The sequence below is a fragment of the Mercenaria mercenaria genome, chromosome 14, assembly GCF_021730395.1.
Source record: "Mercenaria mercenaria strain notata chromosome 14, MADL_Memer_1, whole genome shotgun sequence".
Taxonomy (NCBI): Eukaryota; Metazoa; Mollusca; class Bivalvia; order Venerida; family Veneridae; genus Mercenaria; species Mercenaria mercenaria.
Genome location: NC_069374.1, coordinates 65,999,232 through 66,012,851, shown reverse-complemented (window position 1 = coordinate 66,012,851; position 13,620 = coordinate 65,999,232). Strand labels below are relative to the sequence as shown.

At 34.7% G+C, this 13,620-nt stretch overlaps 1 protein-coding gene across 5 annotated transcripts in view; it reads left to right on the top strand.

Moving 5' to 3' along the window:
- Nucleotides 1-9,440, top strand: part of LOC123526988 (uncharacterized) — a 54,871-nt gene extending 45,431 nt beyond the window's left edge. For 2 of the 5 annotated variants that reach the window (XM_053523746.1, XM_053523745.1), the window contains exons 38-46: nucleotides 106-222; nucleotides 840-1,361; nucleotides 1,830-2,877; nucleotides 3,444-3,994; nucleotides 4,459-4,586; nucleotides 6,307-6,384; nucleotides 6,808-6,868; nucleotides 7,193-7,428; nucleotides 8,822-9,440. In XM_053523746.1, coding sequence (XP_053379721.1) covers nucleotides 106-222; nucleotides 840-1,361; nucleotides 1,830-2,877; nucleotides 3,444-3,994; nucleotides 4,459-4,586; nucleotides 6,307-6,384; nucleotides 6,808-6,868; nucleotides 7,193-7,428; nucleotides 8,822-9,004 — 2,924 coding nt within the window. In that variant the 3' untranslated portion in view covers nucleotides 9,005-9,440. The remainder of the gene's footprint in view (nucleotides 1-105; nucleotides 223-839; nucleotides 1,362-1,829; nucleotides 2,878-3,443; nucleotides 3,995-4,458; nucleotides 4,587-6,306; nucleotides 6,385-6,807; nucleotides 6,869-7,192; nucleotides 7,429-8,821) is intronic. The other 3 variants (XM_053523744.1, XM_053523747.1, XM_053523748.1) reach the window with 3 other exon arrangements.
- The last annotated feature ends 4,180 nt before the right edge of the window (nucleotides 9,441-13,620 follow it).

Sequence of the window (13,620 nt, the reverse complement as noted above, 5' to 3'; positions counted from 1 at the left end):
TTTTCCTATATCTTATGTATTATGTAAATTATATGTCATCATGGGTTTTGTAGCCTATATGAAAGTAATAAAGTTATCTATCTATGAATTCTTTATTGTTTTCAGAACATTTCAGCTGTCCGACTAACACTGTTAAATGTCCAGGCAGCTTTTGCTTGCCAGTGAAGTTTATATGTGACGGAAAGATACAATGCCCTGGTGGACAGGATGAGGAAGAATGTGGTACGTTTATAAACACAAAGAAAATGCAGTTCAAAATACCAGATGAATATTATTGAGCCGTGCCATGGGAAAACCAACATAGTGGGTTTGCGACCAGCATGGATCCAGACCAGCCTGCGCATCCGCGCAGTCTGGTCAGGATCCATGCTGTTCGCTTTTACAGCCTACTGCATTTAGAGAAACCGTTAGCGAACAGTATGGATCCTGACCAAACTGCGCAGATGCGCAGGCTGGTCTGGATCCATGCTGGTCGCAAATCCACTATGTTGGTTTTCCCATGGCACGGCTCAATTATTGACTTCAGGTAAAAATAATGCTATTAAACACTACAGTGTCTAGCACAAAACATAAATTATGCTAAGTTCAACAAGCAAGTATTTAAAGTTTCCTTGGTAAATAAGCATGACTTCATGGAATATAGACATGAATGAAGATATCTAATGGTTTTATCAAAAGCAATATTTTTTCATGTGTTTAGAGTAAGACCAAACTTCTCTAAGTAACATGTCTTAGTATACCTGTAAACGCATGTGATATTTTTTACATTAGATTATTTCTGTGAATATAAAGGTCGGCGAAACAAATCTCTTTTGGATTATTTTATCATATTTCTTAAGGCTGCCAAGATGCAGATCGTGAAGTTGTCTTTCTCTACGAGGATTTAAAAAGTAAAGAGGAAACTCAGAAAATAAAGAAAATGGCGACACAGTTTTATACACCTAACAGCATCGTTAGAGAGCTTCGTTATAGAGAAACAATTCGTCCAGAAAAGCTACACTTTGACCATCGTTTCCTGGATATGTCGGATACAGTGATTAATCCATACAGCTCCACAAATAGAGAGTTTACTTGCAACTACTCAATACTGGCATCACAATTTGTTAACAGAATTGAGTTTTCAAAGAAAGACTCAAGAGGAATTTTATTTTTCCAAGAGAGAAATGAGTCAGACGTTCTCACAGAGATGATGTTCGCAAAAATAAAGTCAAGGCCAGAGTTTCTGATATACAGAATTATACAGGATCCATTTTATGAAAATTCTAATTTAAAATCATTCCAAGTCGTTACAGATATAGTTGTAAAATCATGGGAGAAGCTGGCTGCAATTGGAGCAAAATACTTTCCAGAACTATGCAAAGGTATGATAGGTCATCATCATCATCATCATCATCATTGTAACTATTATTATTAATAATTATTATTGATGTTATTTTTGTGTATATAAAATCTTGTTCAACAACTAAGCTTTTTCATTAGGTAGTAACTTGAATTTTATCAAAAAGTGCTTATCGTTATTTCAATTTTCTCTTATGCAATCACCGAAGCTTAAACGCAGGTTGAGGACTTCACTTCACTGCATTTACAAGAAATCACAATATTTTGTGTAAAAAAAACAACAAATAATGTAACAGATTACGGAAGAGAGACCAATATATGTGTGTGTCTTGGAAATATCTCAAATAAACAGGTCATATTGATGGCATTACCTATTACTTACTATTCTATAATTGTTGATTACACTTGAAGTAAATGCGTCTTAGAGACATGTAATAAGCAGAGAGTAATAAAATATTGCAGCGAGTGGATTTGATTTTTGTCGTTTTCAGAAGCAAGAACGGTGATTTGTCCAAATGAGTATAAATGTTCAGCAAGTAAGACGTGTATTCCATTGGAGCAAATATGCGATGGACAAACACAGTGTTTGAACGGTGATGATGAGCGATTTTGCCACTATTCTTGTCCGGAAAATTGCACATGCGTAGAGTATACAACCGACTGTGGTTCTACTGACGTGGACAATAAAACTTTACCTTATCTGCACAATAATTCCCGCTTGCTTGAATTGAGCGGAAACACTGGACTGCGAGAAATACTACTTAGCCCAATGTCAAATTTTCCATACCTTATATCTTTAAATCTTTCAATGTGTGAGTTAAAGGAGATGGCAAAAGATATTTTTCAGTCAATGGGTAACTTGAGGATACTTGACCTCAGCTATAACAAATTAACAATAATTCCAAGTTCTGCATTCATTGGACTTCGAAAGCTGAAAGTGCTGAACTTACTTGGAAATAAGGACATATACATGTTTCAGCCATATTCATTTAACGGACTATCCAGTATAAGAAAGATTGAAATAACAAGTGCAAATATTCATAAAATTTCCTCTCACACTTTCTCTGGTTTAAATCTTGATGAACTAAAATTATCTGATAACAATATACATGAACTGGAAGACAACGTATTTTCAGGTATGAATGTGAAAATCATTGATATGGAAAATAATAAAATAACAATCTTCAATAAAGGTTTTTTTCGAGGAGCATCAGGAATAACTTCTTTACATACACCTGCATTTAAGTACTGCTGTGTTCGTCCTAACTATTTAGCAGATACAGACTGTTTCCCTGAAAAAGACGAATTTTCATCGTGTGCAGATCTATTGCGGGTTTCTGCACTCCAGACAATGCTATGGCTTATTGGAATTCTCGCACTTGTTGGAAATATTTTGTCTGTTATTTACCGTTTAGTCTACGACAGGGAAAGGCTGAAACTGGGTTTTGGAATATTTGTAACAAATCTTGCTGTGGCAGATTTCCTTATGGGAATTTATCTAATAATCATCGCTGTAGCAGACGCCGCATACCGAAAAAGGTATTCCAAATATTGGATATCAAAATTTTCTCTTAACGCTGTTTCTAGAAATGACATGTTATTGATGACATGTATGAAATTTTATGTGTTTCTATATCGATTGCTACATGTCATTTGTAACTGCTGTTTGTTTTTCTATTCTGATATCTGCTACAATCACTACCTCCTTCACATTTGTATTAAAAGTACAGTATTAGATACGAGAATCATTCTTTATACAAATACTGTACGGTCCCTTGTCGTTTGAAATGTGTGTACTATTTCAGGTCGTAGTAAATCTGAATTTCAGATTTTTGGGTGTCAAATGGGCCAAGAAAATACGCTCACGAAAACCGCTTTTGATTTGAATTCAAAATTACACAGGCGTAGATTCATGACGCATTTCCCAACAAAAAGCACGTGTGACGTATTTTAAATTAAATACGGCCATACATGCTCTGTGGCAGCGTTTGATTTCACCACTACACGTCAGAACAAAATTGCATATAAGTTCGTTAAATTAAACGCATTTAGTGATTTTTGACATTTATAATTAAGAAATTAATAATATATATATTCCATTTAAGATACACCTTCATGGACGACTACTGGAGGAACAGTGGTTGGTGTACTCTAGCAGGATTTCTATCCACCGCATCATCAGAGGCCAGTGTGTTCTTTCTTTGTCTTATTACAATTGACAGGCTTTTGGTAATTAAATACCCTTTTGGTCAGATACGTTTTAACCCGAAAAATGCTGGGATTTCTTCGGGCATTGTCTGGGTGATTTCAGTGTCCGTTAGCCTGATACCAATTTTGTACAAAGACTACTTTCAGGATAAGTTTTATTCAAAATCAGGCGTTTGCATTGCGCTACCGCTGACCAGAGACCGGCCGCCAGGATGGCTGTACTCTATAATGATTTTTATCGGACTGAATTTCGTAACATTTTGTTTAATAGCTATTGGACAGGTCATTATTTATCGGGAAATTAAAAAAGCAACAGCAGGCATAAGACGATCATCTACAAGAAAGGGCAAGGGCGGATCTGGACGACGAAGAGAACTTACAGTTGCAAGAAACCTTTTCCTTGTTGTGACCACTGACTTTCTGTGCTGGTTCCCCATTGGTTTAATGGGTAAGAATACTATGTGATTCAATTAGTCATAGCTACAATTTGTTATTAGTATTGTGGTTTATCTTACTCATTTTACTTACATTTAAGGCACTGGTCCCATAATGACAATCGACATTTTCTGTATAATTACGTATTGCCGCTTGCTGTTTCTGCAAACAGAAAAATACTTAAGAAATAATATATCACAAACAGTGATTTAGCGTTGAATAAAATCATTGACAGGAGTTCAGATGCTAAGTAGCTAGTGATGTAATAATACGCATCGGAAGGACAAACAGTGATTTAATTTCTGATCAAGTTACATATTATTTCGATTCTAACACGTTAACAAGGATTATTATCTACATCACTGATTGCAACTTACTTAAATAAAATAGAAAAAGTGGAAACTGCACAGGTCGCTGGTTTATTAATAAGTACAATTGATTTAAGATTAAATGCTAAATTTCTTTCTGTAACATAAGGGATGATGGCAATGTCTGGTTACGTGATTCCTGGTGAGGTGTATGCCTGGACAGCCGTGTTTATACTTCCAATTAATTCCGCGCTAAATCCAGTTCTTTACACGTTAACAGCCTTTCTTGGAAAAAGGGTAAGTATTGCATTTAACGATTTATCACAACTGTAAGGTCAGTGCGACTTCATATTAAGGTAGTTCTGCGCGTCCGTATCATTTTAATTACAATGTAGAATTTGACTAAGCCATAACGTTTCAAAACTTCAGAATATACTTAAAAAACTAAGAAAATAAAACAAAAACAGGGATGTGCTTATCTGAATTGAAATATATTGACCTAACACGAGTTTTCGCAATGAGAGTCTAAGGGAAAATCTCAATTCTGATAACATTTTCGCGAATAGAATATTTTCTACAATGTAGATTTTAATGAAAATTCTCACAGTCGTAAATAAATATAAGGCATATGATATGGTGAAATAGAATGTATAGGTTCATGTGCTTGCTTTCAAGATTGTTTACAAATTATTAAAGAGATCTATGCATTTCAAGCTGAGTCTGATTTTTTTTGTCAGATGTTTTAATATCAAATTTTAACTTCAGAAAGGTAGTAACGTTGCCATTGTAATAATTTATTCACTTGTTGCAACTTATTCATAAAATGATTTTCATTACCATAAACATACGTCGAATCAAGGCTATATTATACGTTTTCCGGATAAAAGACCTTGCGCCATCACATCCGGTTTATCAAAAGTGCAGAACTACCTTAAAGACCGACAGTATGTGACTTAGTCTTATTGAAATATTGTCGCCTTATTGATATTGCATTATCAGCTAAGTGACCGTTTCATACAAATGGATCAATCGTCAAACTCGTGTGATTTATACGAACTAACAATCACATTATACCAGACCATTTACTGCAAAGCGCCTAGTAGTACAAACGGGCCTGCACATTCTACAACAAGTCCACTAACCCATAGTATTAGTTTCGATTCTGCCTTATATACTCACCCGTATTGTACTGCATATTGATACTGGTTCAACATTTGCATTATAGTCAAATCTCTGTTATCATGTTTCACAAATCAGCAGTGACATTTTAGTCATTTTAACTGAATGGGACCAGAGAAGCTATATTTTCTCTAATTAGAAAGCATATTTTTATATTTTGCCATAACGTAAATTGCCATACATTAACCTAAACAATCAAATTTGCATCGTCAGGCTACGAGAAAGCAAAATATTATGGACCAAAAGAATTCAAAATGTATGTATGTATATTTATCTTGCCTCCTACAAGTTTCTTGCATTTCTATTGGTCAATAGACGTCACGTGGAGACAGGATATATTCCATATCCTGCTAGTATATTTCAGATATGAATTTTGATCAAAACAAAATGGCTGCCACACTGCTGGCGTAATTGAATCAAGTCAGATTATATATTAGCTCCAACGAGAGTATCGTTTCCGAGAGTAAATTTAGTGTTTTCTATATCTAAGTTGAGGCTCATGAAGTTTGGCAAAATTAGATGTAAAAGCGGAATAACTCTGTATGGGATAACGGACGTTGAAATCTTGTTTTGGAAGTTAAATAGTTAAATCATCGTGAAATTAAGGAATTGACATATTTGTTACTCAGCAGTTTTTGTAGGATCATTTAATCTACGTGCAAGATAAATGATTTAACAGGAAACGGGATGAAAGCCGAAGTATCAAGACATTTATGACATCGTGATATCCGGTAACTTTCGAAGGGATGGAACAAGAAGTTTTTAGTGTTTCTTATCTAAACTAGTATATAACCTGTGTAAATGAGCTTTTGTGTTTTGTGATTTAACCAAAACACAGGTCATTGTGCATTTTATGGCTGGTGTAAATCAACTAGTGATGACCCAACAAATGATTTGTAGGATTCCAGTCTGCACTGTAAGTAGCTTTGTTAATTTACAAAATGTGTTGATTATAGCATGTAAGTAAAGGGTAGTCGGCAAGATAAAATCGTTACACTGCTTGTTGGTGACATGATACGGGATATACGCTGTCTCGAAAATCCATATCAGGCTCGAGCTTCGCTCTCGCCTGATATGGATTTCCTTGACAGCGTATATCCCGTATCCTGTCACCAACAAGCAGTGTAACTAATAATGTATGTTCAACAGAGCAAAGACAGCTTCAACTTTTTATAATATACGAGTTAAGAAATTTTACACATAAAAATAGCATTTTGATAAAGCAATTACTTTATAGTTGTTGCTGTATATATATAAAAAACATTTTGATTTTAGAGAATGTATAAATAAAATGTGTAACATTTAATAAAATGTGTAACATTTTATATTTCGCAACCAGAAAGCACAAGCACAGCAAGACACACAAATGATGACCTCCTCCTACAGATCGCCAGTTAGGGGTTTGTTCAATGCTGATCTATTTCTCGTTTCAATATAATTATGTATTTCCTGATTTTAAGCCAATGATTTTTTTACTTCAAATACACATACGTTTCATAACGTTTAAAATGAGTATGAATTGAAAGTAGACAGTTTGAATAAATAAGGAATAGTTCTATAGGAAACAGTCATTTAAATAGTTGATTCAAACTACTGTAACGTTTCTAAGACATTTGTAATGAATTAGAATGTTAATACATTTTATAATCTTATATAAAAATTATTAATTAAAATGGAGTGTTTATAAGAAATTTGTACATATAACTTATTTATGACTTTTTCAGTCCGGAAAACTCGACCATTTAAAGGACTGTTTCGATATTTCATCGCAAAAACAGATGGGTTTGGCCAGACGTTCATAAGCCTGGACGATCTAGACAATAAAGATATTACCCTCACGTCTAAGGATGTTCTAACTTGTGTCCGAAATCTATCTCACTGTCTGTGTTTGTTACACAGAAATTCACTTCTGGTGAAGCTTGATGGAAGGAGTGTCTATGTAAGCGTGTCGGATGGCAAGGTAGAATAATTACACATATGTCAAAACAGAACTTCCAATAACTGTTTCAACTTGGTTGCAAAACTCTTAAAATTTTAATCAATTTAGGATTACGTCCTTTTCATTGATATATAGACTTTATAAAATATATAATTGCATAAATCCGATACAATACACATTCATTTGGCGTTAAAAATACACACATGTCCTATATACATAATTATCATTTTGATGTATAGTGATTTAGTTTTGGCAATAATAAAATTATAAAGCAAAGCATGTTTTTCTTAGTGCTGGTCTGGTGGATTATATAAAACATAACACGTGTGACAAGTGGGAGAGCATCAAATTGTATAAAGGTTCAAGTAGGATTCTTGGAAGCTATGTACAAACAAAACACAATTAGTCAAACCCAAAAACAACGTTCTTTAAAACTCGGAAATTGAGCCGATAGAGTAGTGAGAGTACTTTGTATAAACTTCGACGTAATAAAATTAATTTCACCAAAGTGAAGTTAATATCATGATCTACAAAAGAACAGGCATGATGTATAATTTATTTAACAGTACGGACAAAATGAAACTTGTGTGTGAAAGCGTACATTGCTTTCCAACCTCGCCTTTAACATTAAGTCAACATGGCATTCGAAACTAACATCCAAGACGGACACCATTCACAGATTATCTAAGCACACACAATCATCATTCGATTAGTTGAAAAATGGTCACCACCTTTTAATTGTCCGCTGCCTAAAAGGCTTTATAGATCATTGCGACATGTTAACTTCAAACATATTCAACATTCAATTTTATGACTCGCCTTCATGTATTTCGATACAAACCGATGCTTTGTATTCCACCAGATTGCAATTGGACGTTCGGTTTTCCCCTTTAATTCTGTCTGATGGTACCTGTGCAAATTCCATGGTAGTTCTACTGGACTGTACTATTTCTTGCATTAATCCTCAGACATGTTGTTGAGCACTTTTCTGTGTTACTATTATTACTCTGCCTTTTGAAAAAAGCATTGTGTCCATGAGAATATGACTCTTTTAATTTTCTTTTATGGATATATTTACACGAGCATTTCTGTGGAGGATGGACACTAAACTCGTAACTAAATAAACATGTCTGACAAGATGTAGTGTTAATTTTATAGAAAACAGAGGACGTATTAACGCATTTATTCGATTTATAGATAACAGCGGGCGTAAATGACTGATTTACATTTTAGATAATAGAGGCTGCAGAAGATGTAAATTAAAATTTTAGATCATAGAGCATACGGAAGATGTAAATGACGGATAAGAATTATAGATAATCGAGGATTCAAATGACATATTAAATTTATCGATAGTAAGAGTTGTTAATGGCTTGGCTTCTAGACAAAATATTGGGTTAATGACATATTGCAGGTTATTGGAGACATACAAATAAGACAGGAACCGTCAGAGTGCTCAAATAACGGGATGAAACAGGAAAACATGCACCAGCTTGGACAAGTTGTTCGTCGTATCCTGGTCATATCACAGAAAACAAGGAAGCGTCATGCTGAATGTAATGAAAAACAGAGTGTTAGTACTGAAGAGCATAACTGATTTCCAATCTTTTTTTTTGTATGATTTTATTACATTAACATTACATTTCGTACATTATCTTACGTTTCTTGAAAAAGTGTTATATGAAATGTTGGAGCTTCATTTTTATTATCTTACATCCAAGTTAATGTTATGAACTGTACAAAATAAATGCCTGTACTTCCATTAATTTGTCTTCGTGATATGAGAATTGTATGTGAACAAGGATACCAATTACAATTTATATTTCATGTAAAGCACTTTGGCTTTTTTGTTAATGCTAACAAATTTAAATTGTGTTCTAATAACGATGATACGAGTTTTTAAAATATGTTTAATACTAAGTATTTCTCATAAGACGTGACATCACCATGTGTGTAATATCTTTACTAACAAAACGCTGTTTGGATACACGTTCTCTCAAAATAATGCTTAGACTTGGTACTGAAATGACGGTGCTGGAACGTTTAAGTGAGTAATTGTGTGCATCCTGGGTCATAGCTGCACCCAATGCCCTAATAAATGTGGTTCCTAATCGAACATTGTCGAGATTCTTTTTACCATTTACTCTGTACTAAATACGATTAAAAAACGAAAATTTGATCACACCTCTATCTAGACGACGAAAATATACCATTCTCTGCGTACAGAGCAAGACATTAACCAAAGCTGAACATAAGACATCGCGTTCGGCTGTTCAACAGTTTCTTATGACTTCAAGCAAGGGACATAACGTAGAAAGACTTGCGCTACATATATATTTTATTGGATTTCAACTTTCACTTTCAAAACCTTGAAAGCATGGCGTTTATTGGTTAGAGGAAAGGTCGCTAAGGTGTATGTTGGTATTATACATGAAAACAAGTATTCTGTAATGGTTGCTTGGGACTAGGCAATTTTCAAGAAATCTGTTCGCACCTAACGGAGTTCCTTAGATAAATGCAAACTGGTATTAGAACCATTCAGATATATATTTTATTAGCTGAAGTATTCGACGGATAGGAAAAGTTATTCTACTGTAAAGGGCGTCGCTATCAGCGTCACAACTTAAAGTTTTGTGTGCTAGATTATATCGCAGTACATGTATCTACTGCATGATTAGACAGAATTTTCACACAAGGCTTCCTGGACATCAAAGTTACAGTAATAACCAGATTATATATATTTTTGTTGAATTTTGTACACATTATGACTCTAGCCTTTACCAAGATAAAAATATGGTTTACATTTTGCGTGTACCTATCAAATTGTATTCCAGTACTTACCATATGTACAGGAATAAAATGTCGTGCAATGCTTCCCATTTTTTTTTTTGGGGGGGGGGGGGGGGGGGGGGGCTAAATAAATAATTAAGGTTAGATAACTTTCGATCACGAAATTAGATTACGTATGTAAATTATTGCTTTTTAACTTAGAATAGTCTGATAAAGTTTTACGCGCAACAGCTTTACAGGCTGGTTGGAAACTTCATACAATGATCCCCAGTCATTAAACATACTACAGTAAACTTTCTCGAATAAGAAATTTCGGTTAAAGTAAGTTTTGCGTTTACCAACAAAATTATAAGTCACCTTTTGATGGTGGAGGAAGATTCAATGCTCCACTGCGTGCATTATTTCATCACGGGCGGGTAACCCGAGTAGAACCATGGACATTGCATGGCTTGCTCAGAAAAAAATTCACGCTCCAAGTGAGACACGAAGGACTGTAAATCAGACTATAAAAATCTCATAATTTCTGGAGAAAGAACCACATCATTACCTATAAGCTAACTGTTCAGTACATGTTTTACGTACTGTCTCATATTACTACATACTAAAAATATTCTCCAAAGGTTGCAACCTATAAAACTGAAGTAAAGAAATAAACCCATTCTAAAATTGCTAAAAGCGATGCTAAGGCTAATTACGTGAAATTTCATCACTGGGACATTACTTCAAGTGCATCAAACCAGAGATACATATCAGTCGTTTGAAAATGGCTTTTTGAAAGGCATTGGGCTGTTTGGAAGTGTGACCTAACCGTTCATACAGACCTTTTGCGTTTAACAAGGCCTGTATCCGTAAACTTGCAATCGTTTCGAAGAATGTTATCATGCTTCATATGCTGATTCATTTTCATGAAAACAACTTTTTCTGTTTAAGACTTGGTATCAGATGTTCACATTCTTGCAGTATAATATTTGTTTTGTTTTGTTGGGTTTAACGTCGCACCGACACAAGTAAGGTCATATGGCGACTTTCCAGCTTTAATAGTAGAGGAAGACACTGTACTCCTCCGTGCATTACTTCGTCACGGGCGGGCACGCGGGTAAAACCACCTACCTTCCGTAAAAACAAGGATGAATATCCAACAGGAAAAGCTACGTTCTAAAAACGCAGCCTCCCCAAACGTAAACCCAGCACGCGGACGGGCAAAGGACCACACACACACACACACACACGCACACGCACACGCACACACACACACACACACACACACACACACAAAAGTGAACAAACAAGGACAAAACAAACAAATAAATGAACACAGTGAGGCACTTCCTTGGAACAGTCAGTGGCAAAACCACCACATGGGAGCTTAAACCGGTTTATGGTACACATAACCTCACTCTTACCCCCACCCCAGCATGTTCCAAAGTCACAGGACAGTGTAAATAAAAGTTACATACGCAAAGGCAACAGAAAGAAAGTAATTTAAAGCACAAAAGAATGATCTTGTATGTCTAAAACGCTTGTACTTAATGCCTTTGCAAAAGACAGAGCAAAAGGGAAACACCTTGAAGGGCCCGACCAAACAGGCCTGAAGACGGAAATCAAAATAGCTCAGTTCTAGTGGGATTTAAGAACTACCTATAGTCCTCCACCTGCTCCGTCAGAAACAGTTAAAGAGGAAAGCGTAGCGTCCAGCTGTAAAAGGGCTGAACACCAAACATATGGTGTGTCTCAAAACAGTTGGGTCATAACTCTTTTAATAAAATATTTAATGACTTTACTAAATACAATTGGAAAATTGCCCTGACCCAAAATCTGACGAAGTTTGTAAACCACATCCCCATAAAAACGGGTTTTGGTATACCGACTCTCAGAAGTGTCTTTAAATTGCTATAGTATTTTAAAATCATACCTGAATTACGATAGTAAAATTTAGCAAAATATCTAAGTTGTTTGAAATAACGGTAACCCTGTTAAAGAAATATATTACGTTCTTTGAAATCCTCAACATAACTACACGCCCTTGCAAACCGAATTAACTGAGAAAAAATATATTCCATAAGATGTAGACTTGGGTACATTCCCATTAAAATGGGGGAATTTACAATACTAATATTAAAATCATCCCTCTTGTTATAAATTTTGTATGAAAATGTCTTAAATAGAGAGATGTAAATCCAGATATGCAGCATTAGTATCCGAATTGTTTGTTAGCAAAAAAAGCATTAATTATCCATATTAAGTATATCATCTAGATAGAATGATGTACTATTAAATGCAGTAAAATATCTGTCTGTGTATCTGGAGAAAGGCCAAACATAATATCTTTTTTGTCATAATTTTAAAAAACAAATCTGCGACAAGAGGTGCGCAATTTATTCCCATTGGAATACCAATTACTTGTTTGAAAACTGCGTTCCCAAACCTTACGAAAATATTGTTCAATAAAGAGAAAAGGGCTTTACAAACTGGATTGTCTTCATCAGCTGGCTGGATGTCGTCATCACATGAGGAATTCAATGCCCCGAGTGAGGGAGGCTCGAATCCACGTAAGTGAGGGGCAAGTGAATTGAAGTTAACGATCTTCACTCGGCCACGGAGATCCCCTGTAATATTACTGTGAACCTTGAACAAACAAACAAAAATTAAAACAAACAACATATGTTTTGTCATATATTTCAATAATGGCACACATTCTTTTTGAAAATATACATATTTGTAATATTGTACAATATGCAAAAAAATAATGTGTTTAATATTTCTTGTTTAAAATACTAGAAACTGCTTTAAGTAAAAGCACGTGCCTCCCCGTAAAGCTTCATTTAAATAGGAAGGTGATCTGATATGATATGCGATATCTAACAATATCGCAAAGACGTTCAGTGATTTTTTGATTTTTTTGCATACAGTGAATGAAATGACCGTTGTATTAGAAATTGTATGCAGTCATAACTAATCAGCAAAAGTTGAACAAAAGCGGTTTTTCAAAAACATATATCCTACATGACAGTCCCTCGGAGACTACTATTCTAAGGGATGGTATTACGTATGCTGTCAACTTGAAAACTAATCCTTTTTTATTGAAAAAGCAAAAAATGAATGCTGACACATAATGCAAATATAGCCTTATCTTAAAACTTTAATAAACGATTTATACCAGATTATCCAACAACAAATATATATTTCCATCATCTTATAGAAAGTCTTACAGATTGATTGTTTTTTCTTATTCTTATATTGATAATTTGTACCTGAATAATGTACCGACAGTAATTCTAATTATATCACCTTCCTATAACATTTAGCCTGCTGGTGACAAGTATTTTACCTTTGTGACTAGTGTAGGCTGATCTTAGTCTGAACTGTTTGCTATTCGGATATTAAATTTTCAGTTAACATCCCTTTGAATAATAAGTGGTACTG